Source organism: Pelophylax lessonae (genome assembly GCF_965119305.1).
Source record: "Pelophylax lessonae genome assembly, chromosome: 1".
Taxonomy (NCBI): Eukaryota; Metazoa; Chordata; class Amphibia; order Anura; family Ranidae; genus Pelophylax; species Pelophylax lessonae.
The window spans coordinates 431,696,790-431,713,759 of NC_138768.1; the positions used below are offsets into that span (position 1 = coordinate 431,696,790).

Here is a 16,970-nt window from a genome sequence, read left to right on the forward strand (position 1 = left end):
TGTTCTGCCTCTCAGAGCCTCTGCAGGCAATAGACTGTGTTTTACTTAGCTAGATGCTTACTCAAGTGAGTGAAGGAAAAATATTTTTTAGACTGGCTTTTAGTGGACATGGTTTGGTTTATTTCTTTTATACCAAGTTATTTTTCCTTGTGATGTCTATTCCTTTCCTCTGTTTAAATTTTTATTATAGATCTTGTGGGAGAAATATCAAATGTAGCACATTTTGACAGGGGGCTGTATGGAGCTTAAATGCTGATTTATAAAGGGGTTCTAAGAGCAATAACTTTTAGCAGTTTCAAATATTATGTCTCCAGTCTATGATTTGCAGAAAGGGGTTCGATTGCATTTTATACAGTGCACTGACATTAATAGATGAGATGTTTTAGTAACCAATACTAAATACTGGCTTTCAGACATGATCAATTTCATACACTGGGTATGTCACCAGCACGCCTTCTCAGAGCTTTAAAAGGCAATTTTTTTATCACATTAGTTAACACAATCAATGTTTCAGAACCACCACAAAAGACCCTTCATTAGGCCACAGAGCTAAAACGGCCCTTGTGGTGGCCAACAACTCCTATAGCATGCCTGCAGTCTCTGACCATCTCTTGTAGAATTATAGCATAACATTTATTGAAAATTATGTTTGGCCCCTTTAGCAATGTCAAGGGCCACAGTTGGGCCCCCTATGTTAAAGTGATTTTAAGGGCAGAAGGCTTTTTATGTTAATGCATTCAATTCTGTGTGCAGCAGCCCCCCTCAGCCCCCCAATCCTTACTTGAGGTCCATCTAGATGCAGCAATGGTGCAGGAGTTACTCGGCTGCAACAGGACTCCTCTTCTCATTGGCTGAGGCAGCAGCGTGGCGCCATTAGCTCCCGCTGTTGACAATCAAAGTCAGTCAGCGAAAGAGGAGAGAAGGGGGGAGGCTAAGCTGTGTCTGAATGGACACAGGGAGCTGTGGCTGGGCTTGGATGCCCCCATAGCAAGCTGCTTGCTGTTGGGGCACTCAACAGGAGGGAGGGGCCAGAAGCATCAAAGGGGGCCCAAAAAGAGAAGGACCCAGGCTGCTCGGTGCAAAACTACTTTAAAGAACAGGTAAGTATAACATGTTTGTTATTTTTATAAAAAAAAAAAAAAAAAAGACAACACTTTACAATCACTTTAAGTGAGTTGACCACTACTGGATAATAGCATCAATGTTACAGAATAAGTAATCCCTAGGTGCCTGCATTAGAGGCATGACCATAAGAAAATTTTGTTCAGTACCAGGTTCACATACTGAAACTTACTTTTGACTTCTGTTTGGAGTTGTCTTTCACACCACTAATTTTTCATAATATTCTAAAATTTTATAAAGTTCACATTTAAAAAAACAAAAGTGTTTGATGGTTATTTTGGTGGTTTTGATGTGCAAAAAAAGACCAATCCTGACATTTTAGTCTGCTAATTGTCTGTGGATTTTAATAAATAATAATTGACATTGTTTGACAATGTATCAGAAAGGTTAAGAAAATTCAATAGGAAACACTGCTCACAGAAGACACTTGACATCACACAGAAAATACACAGAGTTTTTTTTTAAGTATTTGGAGGTCAAAACATGACATTTCAGTAGTTTTTACATGCCTCAGAGACCCAAACATATTCAGACAAACGTATTCAGTTGTGGCTAGGCTCAGGCTCACCACAGTGCAGAAGCATTGAAGAACAGTCTTTACGCCATGGACACCACTGCATATTGCTATAAATTAACTCCTGTCCCAGTGCTACAATCGTACAAATTCTACACAAGTCCAAAAAAATAAAATTATATTAATTAAAAAAAAGTTAAACTTTTTCAATGTCTAAATAATACAGAAAGAGAGAGAGACGAAGTTGCTTAATTTATTTAAGTGCAGAAGATAAAAAGGCCGCTTTATATACTGCTAAATCAGTATCATTTCCTCATTTCCCATCAGACAGGCATTCAGGAGCTTGCAGCTGAGCCAACTCAAGTAGCTTCCTCAAGGATTAAAGTTTATAATAATAGCACCCTTATTTGACATTTTAGCCATTTGTGCTGTGTCCTTAGTCAAGGCAAACTTATTACTTGGGGTTTCCTATCAGTCTATTTAGGTTATTTTTATTCTTGTAAGAGTTTCTTTCATTTTTGTTTCCTTGTCAGGACTATGACATGCGTTTTGGCTGAACACTACAATATAAATAATATTCTAAGTGCAATACAAAAACTAGGTCTATTAAGAGATCTGTGATGAAAACAAAAAATATATAAATATAATACATTTTATTTCTGTTTTTAAAGTGAATTCGCCGTATAAGTGAGAACAGGCTGGTCAAACATAAAATCACAGTTTAGAATTGAGAACCAGTCCTAAATATGCCTTGGCACTATCCTTTCACAGTTACTGCTCAGGCAGTGTCCGAGGAAGAGTCATAAGAAGCTGAAACAATAAAGTTTCCTGGCCCAGAGTGACTAGCCATAGACTGGGCAGCTTGCTGGCTCAAATTATTACAGATTAGAACCAGCTGATTGCTTTGGGCTTCTGACAAGGTGCTACAACTTTGATACACGCTGAAATTAGTTTTCCTTCCAGGAATGTTACCCTTTTCACACATTGTTTTCACCATTTTGGCTAATTTATTTTTGCCAAGAGCTTGGCAGTTGTACCAGTGAAGAGCAGCTAAGTTGACCACAGGCTTGATGGACAGATAGAAAGGAGCATCTTCATACCGCATTGCTGGAGGTCGCCTCTGTGCATATTCCTTGTAATCCTGAACAGGACAGGTCTGTGGTGAATGTGGGGTGGCATAAACTCTACATTCTGTCCCTGCTCTTTTGACCTTAGCATCTGGGCTTTCCTGACCCATCCACTCAAGAAATTCAAGTCCAGTCTCTAGTACTCGAAGTCTGACATCACCCCATTTAAGTGTTGAGCCATGAAAGCCAGTGCAGTGTCCAAAAGCTTTTGTGTTATTCAACCAAACAAGATTCAGTAGGCCCTCAGGATTATATCGACTTAATAGGCCTCTCTTTCTAAGAATAAGTTCATCAGCAAAGGTGAGTTTCATGGACTTGTGTGGTTTGTTTCCTTTTCCTTTACATCGTAGTTCAATTTGTTTTTGTTTTAAGGCTTCTTGGGACCTTTTAAACTCTTTGTCTCTGGTAATGCTATAACCATACCGATGCTCCTTCAGGTATCTTTCCAAGCCACACTGATAGTTGGCTAAGCTGTTTGGCTCATACTCAGATCCATCTTTCTGCCTAGCATCCACAAAAAAAGAAGCCAGGTAGTCATCTAATTCTTTGCAAGGAATCATGTATATTTCTCTGGTTTCCATGGGGTATTTGGAAATAATAAAGTCTCTGAAGTTGCGTAGGGCTGTTTGTGTGCTACGAATTGTTTTCTCATTCTGTTCCCGATTCAGCTCAGCTGTGACATCATCTTCATCTAAAGACACTACAATGGGGAGAAAAGGGGTGGGGATAAATGGTATGATAGAATTGAGAATTGGAGGAAATTGAAAAACAAAAAAAATTAGGTAAAATAAAAGGCAAAAGGATAAAGAATGGATGAAAAGAATGGAATTGGGGGACATGGAAAGGAGAAAAAAACAGGGTGGTGAATTAGACTGTATCAAAATTGCCAAACTTTACTTTGTAATAAACACAAAATTACATTTTAGAACATTCTTACATACCTGGCTCACGTTTGGACAGCCAACGTCTGTAGTTTCACAAATGATGTACTAGAGCATGGCAAGAAAAAATTCACTGAAAAGTCTTCGAATCACTGGGCACTATTAGTGCATGTAGACTGGCAAGGAAAAAAAAATTGCATTGGAGGTCATAATATTTTTAGTAGTGGGAAGTGTCTGAGCTTTTACTTTAACTTTTTATCCCACTGCATCATGTGTGTTAAGTGAATTGGTAAGCCAATTTATATGTGCTCCATTTGTGAAACCAGAGGTTGTACTGGTTCCATTTCATTTAATTCAACTTTGAGGCTTTTTTAAATTCACAACCATAACAATTATTAGGCAATACATTAAAGCAATCCACATGCAGCTCCCACAAAAGCAGAATGATCAAACCAGCTGTAAACCTCTGAAGCACCAAAAAAAAATAAAAAAAATAAAACATTTATGGAGACAAAAAGGCTATTTTACTTGATATTAGATGCTGCTATTTAGCACAAGAGTTATTAAACACTATTCACCAGGAGGGGTACGAGATAAGACAACTTGTACCAAGGCACAAATTTCTATTTTTTAAAGGGTAGATTTTCTTATTTCCCACACATTCATATACAGTGTGTATGTGTGTATATATATATATATATATATATATATATATATATATATATATACAGTAAAACCTTGGTTTGAGAGTAACTTGGTTTGAGAGCGCTTTGCAAGACAAGCAAACTTTTTAAATAAATTTTGACTTGATATACAAGCGATGTCTTGATATACAAGTAGCGTCATGTATAAAAAAGGAGAGGAGCCTCTAAGTATAGCAATATGGTTACATTTAATGAAGATTCAATATTTAGCAACTCACATGGTTGATGATTAAAACAGGCACATCGAAGTATCTAGGCATCTGGGGTAAAGCTGTCCACATAGATCATCCTCTGCACAGCCATCTTCATCATCCCTTCCCCGCTGCACTCCACGAGTGATTCAAAGCCTCACTTTCAGATCATTCTACTGCAGGCTATTCTTCCCGGTCAGGATTGCAGACTGACAGTGGTGAGAGCCGGTGGTTCAGAAGATGGTCTATGTGGACAGCTTTACCCCGGATGCCTGCATACTTAGGTGTGCCTTTTTTAATCATCAACCCTGTGAGTTGCTAAATGTTGAACCTTCATTAAATGTAACCATATTGCTACACTCTCATCTCTTATATTCTGTAGCTCTGATAGATTTTGCTTCTAATCCCCTTGGGAAGGCTGCATATTGTGGATGGACATTTTATGGTTACACAACCTATCACATTGCTATAATCTTTGTATATAGACTATAAACTGAAGGACTTGTGGAACGAATCATCTGAGTTTCCATTATTTCTTATGGGGAAATTCGCTTTGATATAAGAGTGCTTTGGATTACAAGCATGTTTCCAGAACAAATTATGCTCGCAATCCAAGGTTTTACTGTATATCTCATCTAATACCAAAGAAGTTTTCTCAAAGCAAGGAGGCTGCTGGTTCGACAGAATGAATAGAATTAATAATATTTGTATGGGCTCCTGTACAGACTGTGTTTATATTAGGGAATATTGGAGCCACGGCTTGCTGCTTCTATGTAAGCAACCTACAGACAAATGTAAGTGACTGTACACAAATACATACAGAACCTAAAGACAGCAAAATGTGGACATTAAATTATTAATTCACTTATTAGTGTGCATAATTAACATAACAAAGTAAGGCCCCTTTCACACATAGGCACTGTTCGTTTCATCAGTTCAGTCGGCCTGGGTTCACACTTCAGTTTTTCATCAGTTTACGATCAGTTTTCTTACATCCACTATATACATCCCTACCAATGCAAAAACAGACCACATGTCTGTTTACATCCATTTTTTGACCGTTTCGTTTTTTTAACTGAACAAAAATAGGGCTTTGATCGATTTCAAAAACAGATGTTGATGGATGCAGATGTATTGTTTACATCCGTTTTTCCATGGAGATATACATTAACCACTTGCCGACCGCTTACTATATATATATACACGGCGGCAGGGTGGCTTGTACATGCAAAACAACGTATGGGTACATCGCTCGCTTGGTGGCAGCTAGGGGGTGAGCGCACGGCCCTGGCGGCGTGCTTCCATCCCCGATCGTCAGCACGGAAGCCGATGCGTGTGTCAGGTGGCTCCGACTGCCGCCTGACACCTGTGATCGCTCCCCACTGAGAGAGAAGGACAGTCGGCTGTTGTAAACACAGCCGACTGTTCTTCTCCCTGGAATGGTCATAGAGCCTATGTAATCCTTCTATATAGGATCACGTCTCTATGGTCATTTCAGAAGCCACGCCCCCCGCCCCCCACAGTTACAATCACTCCCCTAGGCTTGATCAACCCCTTTATCACCCACAGGGTTAACCCCTTCCCTGCCAGTGTCATTATTACAGTAACAGTGCAATTTTTTAGCACTGATTACTGTAGTTATGTCACTGGTACCCCCAAAAGTGTCAAAAATGTCAGTTAGGGGTCCGATCTGTCCGCCGCAATGTCGTTATTATATTAAAATATTGTTTTTGTTTTCAAAATTGTCGCTCTTTTTTTGTTTATAGCGCAAAAAATAAAAATCGCACAGGTGATCAAATACCACCAAAAGAAAGCTCTATTTGTGGGAAAAAAGGGCGTCAATTTTATTTGGGTACAGCATCGCACGACCGCGCAATTGTCCGTTAAAGTAACGCAGTGCCAAATTGCAAAATAGGGCCTGGTCATTAAGGGGGCCAATCCTTCCGGTCTTAAAGTGGTTAATGTCTGTTTTTCATCCATTAATGGATGGATGAAAAATGAACAAATGGTCCACTAGTGTGAAAGGGGCATAATCCACATATTCCCTTTAGAAAGCTTCTTACACAACTATGTTTATTTGCTATATCCTATAGAAGAGAGAGTTAGTAAATTCTAATGGGCTAAAAAGTGTACACAAAGTGCAGTAGAATGGCCACCAATCAGATCTAACTTCATCACTTTACCTGCCAGAACAATTAAAAGGTTTCTCACTAGATGGCATCCATGGCCTCTTGTTAAAATAAATCTGCACGTATACAATGTTAGAAAAAGGTGTAACGATATATTGCTCAAGTATTTAAATATATAATGATGAGATAATATCAAGTTATTATTATTATTTTATACAAATACAGTTTACCCTAACAGCTTTTGATACAATTTACAGACTTGCATGTAAGTTTACCCATAGAAAAAATATAGACAACACTAAGGGGTGTATTTATGTAGCACCGTCTTAGGTAGACTCTGCTTACCAGAAGGACTGCAGGTAAATCTATACTGTTCTCTGCCTACCAGAGAGCAGGATCTGTTAGTGAGGTCTGCTCATTGTGCTCAGGATGCAACTCGTTCTGTCTGGAGAGTGTTTCACACTGGTCTAATAGGAAGGCATATTGGACAGTGGGAGGAAATCTGACAAATGGGTGCACAGGCTTTTGATACAGCCCTGGTGATTTGGCAGAGGAAAATTTCCTCAGTGCATGCTGGGATACTGTATAAAAGCCAGGAGCACATATGCTCAGGGTCTTTTGTCTGGAGAGGGGAGTCCCAGAGAGAGGGGGCGGCTGCCTCCCCCTCTGTAGAGGTGTCACCAGGCCTCAGGAGGGTCGTCCTGAGGGTCTGGAGAGTAGCAGTGAGGAACTGAACCCGGAGGTCCAGATGGACTGACTGAGAGGGGAGACACTGGAGGATCTGGCTCTGCAGTACAGTGAGTACAGTATCTCGTGTCAAGGGGCCTGACCTTAGGGGGGCCCCCCTGCTCCTAGGATAGTCAGTGGACGGGTGTCGGATGAAAGGGGATGCTAAAAGTTTTCATCCATTAAGTTGCTTGCTAGGAAGTGAAGAGCAAGAGACTTAACCCTTTTCACACTTGTGGCGGTGTGGATCAAGCAGCCCAGCTGTATCCAATCAACCCTATGAGGTCTAGAGATAGATGTCCTCAGCTGATGTATATAGTTCGAATTGGAGTATCCCAATATCCCCTTCTCCTATCCAAGTTCCAAATAAACATCAAAAAACCAACACCCCTAGACTTATTATTGAGTGACGAGCCAGCACGAGCAAGGAGGGATCGATGAACTATATCTCAAGGTAACCGTGTGCTGGTAACTGGGGGAGCCCATCAAGTCATCATCCAGCAGGCCCTATGGGGACAGTGCTACATTTATAAAAAATTCACGTAGCTGTTCGTCCATCCAAACTGCATGGAAAATCAGTCTGTGAAAATAGGGCAAAATCGAATGTTCTTTTTTTTTGTTTTAAACCCCTGCTGGGGGACTTTTTTTAAATTATGTGCAGAGTGTTAAGCCAAATGTTAAGTTTTGGTTGTTTTATATTGTGTTTGGAGTAAGCTTAAAGCTGAAGAATAATATACACATAAAATAGCTTTCCTTGCCTCAAGGTTTGGATCTTATATTGTATGTTAATTAGGGAAACTGAAGCAGGGTACACACGGCCGAATGTTGAGAGACATTAGCCGGTTCAAAAAAACAGCCCACATTCGGCACATGTGTATGTCGGTCTGTTCGTCAGAAGCCAGCTGTTTGGCCGGCTTCTGTCGGACGTGCATGCTCGAAAACCAGCAGCTGGCCAACTCCTGATCAGCGTTCTCAGCCAAAGTCCAATTGGTGGAAAGCGCTGATCGGAGTGTTCTGGCGGGGGAGTGTCGGCAACAACGAGGGAGATTGCTATACTAACTCTGCATAGTTAGTATAGTGGCTGCAACCGGAGCTGACAGTTTTTTTTTTCATTCAACCCACTGGGTGGAACAGAAAAAAACGAATAGTATGTACTGGGCTTGACTTGAAATTTATCTGGTTCAGTAGGGACACATTTTCGATCCATGCATGGGCACTCTGGTTGTACAAAAGTCAATCTACTGATCTATATAGAAATAAGTTGCGCTATAAAGTGAAAGAACCATATGTGATAAAGTCCAAAATAAAGTCCATATAAAGTAAACAGCGCGTCTGACGAGATAATCTGTACAGGTACCGCTTACCAAAGGCGAATAGTATATAAGCCCAATATACGTCAAAAGGATCCAAGGAACCAGATATCAATCAGACTCCGTGTTTCTGGATGGATCTCCTCAGTGTTGGGTATTCATGTGAAATAAATAAAAAACGCTATAGCGTAAAACCACAATAGAATTGAATAAACACCCCAAGTGATTGGAATGTCAAGAAAGTGCTAAGGTAGTGTAGATAGAAGACACAACACCTCCAATCTTGTGAAAATACTCCTTACCAGAGTAATAAATAGTGCAGAGAGAACAGAAAGAGACCTCCCCCAGTAGGACTGCAGATTACCAAAGGCAAACCAGATTGTGCATATAGGTCCCAATCGTGTCACCAAAAGGGCTGACTTATATATGCCCTTACCAGCTCCAGAAATTGGAAGGCAGAAGGGATCCAGAATCCGATTGAGCACTTTAACTGATGGCACAGCTCCAGATATAATATGGCAAAGACACTCCAGACCAGATCAAACACCTCCAATGGGAACGCTAGTAGAGGCTCAGCGTACAGGGGATATCAGCCATGAATGGAAGAAAAAGTAGACCATAGCGTAAAACCCCACAGATAAATTTATTGAGAGAAAGGGCAAACACTTACAAACATGAAGATCACACTAGCCGAAAGAAGAAGGTAAAGAGCCGCCGGCCGGACGGCTCCACTCGCCCGTTCCTTCGTGAGACAGTAGCGTATGGGTGACGTCAGCACGCCGTGACCTGACGCGTTTCATCAGAGATGATGTTCTCAAAGGTACCTTTACCTTCTTCTTTCGGCTAGTGTGATCTTCATGTTTGTAAGTGTTTGCCCTTTCTCTCAATAAATGTATCTGTGGGGTTTTACGCTATGGTCTACTTTTTCTTCCATTCATGGCTGATATCCCCTGTACGCTGAGCCTCTACTAGCGTTCCCATTGGAGGTGTTTGATCTGGTCTGGAGTGTCTTTGCCATATTATATCTGGAGCTGTGCCATCAGTTAAAGTGCTCAATCGGATTCTGGATCCCTTCTGCCTTCCAATTTCTGGAGCTGGTAAGGGCATATATAAGTCAGCCCTTTTGGTGACACGATTGGGACCTATATGCACAATTGCTTTGCCTTTGGTAAGCTGCAGTCCTACTGGGGGAGGTCTCTTTCTGTTCTCTCTGCACTATTTATTACTCTGGTAAGGAGTATTTTCACAAGATTGGAGGTGTTGTGTCTTCTATCTACACTACCTTAGCACTTTCTTGACATTCCAATCACTTGGGGTGTTTATTCAATTTTATTGTGGTTTTACGCTATGGCGTTTTTTATTTATTTCACATGAATACCCAACACTGAGGAGATCCATCCAGAAACACGGAGTCTGATTGATATCTGGTTCCTTGGATCCTTTTGACGTATATTGGGCTTATATACTATTCGCCTTTGGTAAGCGGTACCTGTACAGATTATCTCGTCAGACGCGCTGTTTACTTTATATGGACTTTATTTTGGACTTTATCACATATGGTTCTTTCACTTTATAGCGCAACTTATTTCTATATATTACTTTTAAGGTGACAGTCACACTTGAAGTTGCAGCTTCACATTTATTTGGTTGGTTTAGCGCAGTTGTTTTCTTTAATTTTTTAATCTACTGATCTGCCTAGGTGACCGACTTCTGTACAACCAGCCTGTTGAATAAATGCTGTTCATTCAGCAGCTGCCAGTGAATGTGTGGATGGGGGAATCAGGTCAGTTATTTTTTCACTCAACCCATTGGTTGAAAGAAAAAAAAAGTGAACTATCTTTGGCCAGCTTTACTCTGAAATTGTTCAGAATAACTTTCAGTCCTGAATATAATCCTGCTCCAGAAAAACAACTAGAAAGAAAATAAATATTTTTAAAATAATTTTTAGGTATGCTGTGTAAATAGGAACACATAACACATAGAGGGGGATTTTTAAACTTGACTGCAAAAGTGGAGATACACTTTAAGGGGTATATTAAAAAAGCAGCGAAAGTGACTGTCATTTAACCACTTGCCTACTGTGCACTTTTACCCCCTTCCTGCCCAGGCTAATTTTCAGCTTTCAGCACTCTCACACTTTGAATGACAATTGCGCGGTCATGCAACACTGTACCCAAACTACATTTTAATCCTTTATTTTCTCACAAACAGAGCATTCTTTTGGTGGTTTTTAATCACTGCTGGGCTTTTTAATTTTTCCCTAAAAAAAAAAAGCCGAAAATTGTGGAATTTTTTTTTCTTAGTTTCTGTCAGTAAATTTTGAGGCGGCACTGATGGGCACTGATGAGCACTAATGAGGTAGCACTTACGGGCAATAATGAGGAGGCACTGATTAGGTGGCACTAATATGTCACACTGATGGGCACTGATGGGCGGCACTGATGGGCACTGACTGGCATCATTAATGGGCACTGATTGGGGTCACGGATGAGCACTGATTGGTGTCACTGATGGGCACTGCTGGGGCTTAACTGTAATCAGGACACTGATGATCAGTGAACTGATTTCCTATACACATCTGCCCTGCAAGGAAATGCCACTGATCGGCTCTCCTCGCCACACACTCTGTCAGTGTGAGGTGAGGAGAGCCGATAAACAGCACTTCCGCATTTACATAAGAGCAGTTGTGATTGGACACAGCCAATTACACGGGTAAAGAGCCGCATCTTCGGCTCTTAACTGAGATTGCGCCATGTCCTAAGAACACGGCACAATCGTGATCGCCGCACTGTGTGCTCCTTCAGGCGCGCAAGAGCGGCAGTTCTGGGGCGACGTCATATAATGTCATCCCAGAACACGAGCCGCACCGCTACTCCGTCATTTAACGGTGGGCGGGCAGGAGGTAATTAAGCACACACATTCATTGGTTTATAAATTTAACCCTAGGTGTTAGGAGTTTGTTAGGGTAAAGGGACGGTTAAGGATTATGATCTGATTTAGTGTTAGATTTTAGAGACACTTTAGGAACATCTTTAGGATTTTGACTTGTCTTCAATACTCAAAGGCCCACATCGATAATTAACAATGCTGAATTATGTCACATAATAAATTAGTCAATCAATATTTGTGTATATCAGCAAATGCAAGAGGCTTTTGTTCCCAGTGTTATTAAACGTTATATATACTGTAATTACAACAGAAGCTGAATCTGAATTACCTTTCCATTTCCATTTCCATTTGTGGCCTTCAATGATTTTCTGCAACAACCATAAAAGTTTCCCCAAAACATAGGTACATGAAAGAGAAAAGGAGGCGCAAACACCTAGTGCATTACCCGTGGACACCTTTAAAAAGTTTATTAAAATGCCAAAGACATACTCATAGACATGAAGAGCAAAAATCGCATATAGAGAATCCACCACATGTGGAAATAAACATGTTCCTGTATTTGAACATCTGACGTGTTTCGGGAGTCAAGCTCCCTTCCTCAGAGCCTAAAATTTTCCTCCTTGCAACTATAAAAATAATTTCAATACAGATTTCCCCAAAATATTCATTATCCCAAACTGTAACTAGTAGGGCTGAACGATAGTCAATGTGATATCGACTATCGTTCTGCGGCCGTGGGCGATATTCATATCGCCGAAGACACAATATTTAGCATTAGGCAGGGAGAAGTCGGGACTCGGGGGGAGGAGGAGGACTCACAGTAATTGCAGCCGACACATCCGTCCCACACGTTCAGCGGTGAGCAGCGCGCCGTGAGCAGCTGCACAGCTAACGAATCGCGCGTGCCTGCACACCTGATTGGTTCCCTGTGCCGCTACTCACGTGATTGGTTCGCTGTGCTGCGCTCACCGCTCGGCCAAGAGAACTAGCTCCAGGGCGGCAGACTGAACGTGTGGGACAGATGTCATGTCGGGCTGTGTTATTCTACCTCCTACCACCACTGTGAGTCCCGACTCTGCCTAATCCACACTGTCAGTGTCTTCTGCATTCCACCCAGTTCAATATCACGATATATATCATTGAAAAACAAATATCGCAATGTACTTTTTTTCCCATTATCGTGCAGCCCTAGTAACTAGTTCACTAACTGTACCAAACATAAAGTGTTACTAAACCCATAACAGTAAAATCAGTCTGTATATGCAGTAAAGCATGCTTGTTATACTTACTGTGGAACCTAAGGGGTTAATCCTCTGCATTGTGTAAAAATGCTGTTTGATCCTGTCTCCTCTGATCCTCACCTTCTTCTAGTGTTCCTAACTCATCTCTGGATAGTACAGAGGGTAGGGGACAAGCTGCACATGCTCAGTTTGGTGTGTATTGCTAGAGAGTTTTTGTTTTTCTTGTGAGAGTGCATGTAATTAGCACAGGGCCAATCAGCACTGTCTAGACAGAGGACCAGGGGTCCTGCAGTCTTATAGGAAAGTGAGAGCAGTATACAAACTCCTCTTACAAAGCCTTAACCAGACACTGATAGAAATAACAAGACTGCTCTATACTGCTGATGAGAAAAGGTATTTAGTAGTTTATATTTACTAAAACGATTGCATTTCCATGTTCTGTGTACTGTGGGAGATCAGATATAGAGAATAAAGGATCCTGGGTTTTGTAACAATTTAGGGTCAAACCATAAGCAGCCTGCTGTATAGAATATGCCATCCCCAGAAGCGTCCATAAGGTATCTAGGATAGCTGGTACCTATCACAGCTTAGGCTCTGATCCATTGTTGGCTTGCCTTAGAACTAACATGCGTCTTGTAATCTGTAAATAGCATCCTTTAGCCTTGTCTGTGTTAGGCAACAACTCAGGTTCATTTTAAGCTTACTGCATTGGCAGATTCAGTTTGGTACAATACATATGCCAGGTGTACAGTACATTTTATTACAACGCTAGAACTAATCATATAATTACAGTAAATGCTGAATCTCTGACTTGCCATTGAGAAACATAAGCTTAATGGCTAGCTTGCTAAACCCCTTACAATATATATAACTGACCTGGAGATGATAGATTGGCTGAAAAATCACATATGTATAAGCTGCAAAAACCAAATCACGGAACAAGCCACCTGGAACATCTTCATCAAATTTAATTAAATGCAAGCATTTCTTGGTTTCCTGAATAGCAAACACTATAGTCAGTCTTAGAGGTAAGAATAGAGATACAAAATATAATCTATTTAGCTGTTCATATGATTATCATATCAAGAAGCTGCATAATGAGGCTACTTTCTCTGCAATGAAATATGCATGGATTAAACAGAGGAGCACTTGATATTTGCAGAAACGAGCAGAGGTTTCTGCAGGCAAGGTTAAAAATCTTCATGATCTTCATTGTATGTGCATGCAAGTGCAGCCTTGTCCCCCCTCACCCTAAAATCAACGCAGTTTGTACTCCTTACACTGGAACATGTACACATCTTAAAATAATAATAATAATAAAGTGTTTTGATTTTTTTTTTTTTTTTTTTTGACAACTAAATCCATTGTAATATTTTTGTAATATTTTTACCTGCCAAACTCCACCTATTTAATTACATCTACTTCTATTAAACCACAATAACCTTGCAAGCAGGTACACTTATGTTACGCTTATTACCCTCTAAACCAGGGTTTCTCAACCAGTGTGCCGCGGCACACTGGTGTGCCGTGATGAGTCCCCAGGTGTGCCACAGCAAAATGACCCCAATTTTGGTGCATTTTCTGAAAGCACACCAAAAATGAGGGACATAATAGAAGTCTATATGAAACCACAGGAAGCGCATATGAAAACCGTGGGTATTCTGCGCTACACCTGGGCTGCGGCCAAACTGAAGCAGATGTGCAAGCGGAATACAACATAAAAAGGAAGTACCATTTCCATAGAATAGAGCCGTTATGTGGATCGTCCCAGGCTCAAGTATCCCATTAATGTAAGTAACAATTCAATTTTTCCGACATTTTTGGTTGGTGTGCTTAGAGATTCTGCCAGATGGTAAAGGGTGCCTTGGTTGAAAAAAGGTTGAAAAACACTGCTCTAAACTACTAAGCTGGTGCCTTTCCAGTAAGTATCAGAGCTTACCCATGGGTTTGCTCTGGCAAAGTTTCCTTAAAAACCCAAAACAAAGTCACATGTATACCTGTTAAGCCTGTCATTCATTTCTTTGTGCGGCCATATGTGGTGTGTGTGCAGGGCTTCTCTACAGCTAGACTGAAAAAAGAACAATGCATGGCCACCCCTTGACTGTCAATAAATTCTTCTGAAGACTTTGCTTAAATGCCACATCAATTTTATCAGAAAAGTAGAGAGCAGTTGAGGAGCAAAGTATTTTCATTAACTGAATGAAATTTCAAATATAAATGACATTTATATCTAGTTCATGTAAAAAAAAATAAAAAAATAAAACAATTAAAGATTTTCATAGGGCTAAACAGCAGAAAGCTAAGATAGATGAAACCATGTAATTCTATGGCCAATTAAATTACAACCTAAAGACAAACAATCCATTAACTGACAAACAAGATAAATTACTTTATTTACCAAGGCAAAAGAGGCACACATTGCAATTATTATTGTGGTAACAAAATAATGAGGAATACAAAATAATGTTAGGGATAAGAACATATATCAATTTTTATAAATAAATTATATCATTTCTAGTAGATGACTAAAATTATGTTTGGCACAAAAAAAAACTTGGCTTTCATGGATCTTTTATAAATACAGTTTAATTAGGTTACATGGTAGAACTCCTCTCAGTCGGTAACCTTATCTGCACCATCTTAAAGTGATTGTAAATGATCACCTTGTAAAACAACCCATTCAGTTTTAAAAAGAAATAAAATGCAAACGCACATCAGGAATATGAGGTGTTGGGGTAACAAATTCTTTAAGTATGGCATACAGGATTTGCTGCATAGTTCATGTGTTTTCATCTTCAGTTAGACACAATCACTTATCTGCGATGTGTTATGCTGAGCTGCCATTTTACATTTGCTCTAGGTCACAGGGTCTCAAAATATTACAGTGTTCCAATGGTGATGTGGATCCTGCTGGATGCTTTCCATTTTGCATCCAATGTCTTCAGTTACCGTAAGTTATCTTGATACCATGGTCCAAACGTTTCTTCTTGCCTTTGATAACCACAATCCACATCTCCAGACAAGCCTAAAGCAAGGCGCTATAAACAGTTCCTAAAGTCAAATAAAAAAAAAAAAGAGGTTCTACTTACACTGCCTGGCCAAAAAGAAAAATCGCCACCTGGAATTAACTAAGCAACTAACTAAACTAAATATGCAGTAAGTATCCTATTGGATAGTTACTGCATGTGCCCAAAGAATGAGGTCAGCTGACTACCTAAATATACTGAATGACCAGGTTATTCCATCAATGGATTTTTTCTTCCCTGAGGGCACGGGCATATTCCAAGATGACAATGCCAGGATTCATCGGTCTTAAATTGTAAAAGAGTGGTTCGGAAGCATGAGACATCATTTTCACACATGGATTGGCCACCACAGAGTCCAGAACTTAACCCCATTGAGAATCTTTGGGATGTGCTGGAGAAGGCTTCACCCAGTGGTCCGACTCTCCCATCATCAAGAACTTGGTGAAAAATGAATGCAACACTGGACGGAAATAAATCTTGTGACATTGCAGAAGCTTATCGAAATGATACCACAGCAAATGCGTGCCATAATCAAAGCCAACTAAATATTAGAATGTGTGACCTTTTTTTTGGTGGCGACTTTTTTTTTGGCCAGGCAGTGTATAAAAGAACACTATAACTGGGAGATGGCCTACATGTTGTTTTGAATTAGATGTGCACAAAAATTTAGAGGTTGTTCTATTTCCTCCATGGTAAATACACTGCTCAAAAAAGTTAAAAGAACACTTTTTAATCAGAGTATAGCATCAAGTCTATTAAACTCCTCAGATGTTGGTCTGGTCAGTTAGGTAGCAGAGGGGGTTTGTTAATCAGTTTCAGCTGCTTTGGTGTTAATGAAATTAACAACAGGGCACTAGATTGGCAACCTCCAAAACAGAATGGTTTTACAGGTGGAGGTCAGTGAATTTTTTTTCCCTACTCATCTTTTCTGACTGTCTTTCACCAGTTTTGCATTTTGCTAGGGCCAGTGTCACTACTGGTAGCATGAGGCTATACCTGGACTCTATAGAGGTTGCACAGGCATTTCAACTACTCCAGGATGGCACATCAATACGTGCCATTGCCAGAAGGTTTGTGGTGTCTCCCACCACAGTCTCAAGAGCATGGAGG

The 16,970-nt window shown here is 40.3% G+C and overlaps 1 protein-coding gene across 2 annotated transcripts in view; it reads right to left on the reverse strand.

Annotated features, from left to right (window-relative positions):
* Positions 1 to 16,970, reverse strand: part of KIAA1958 — a 107,401-nt gene that overhangs the window by 11,195 nt on the left and 79,236 nt on the right. The window contains exon 3 of one of the 2 annotated variants that reach the window (XM_082255828.1): positions 2,564 to 3,463. The exons of the other annotated variant lie outside the window; for it this stretch is intronic. Within the exon in view, the coding sequence (XP_082111954.1) occupies positions 2,564 to 3,463 (900 nt within the window). The remainder of the gene's footprint in view (positions 1 to 2,563; positions 3,464 to 16,970) is intronic. 2 annotated transcript variants of the gene reach the window in all.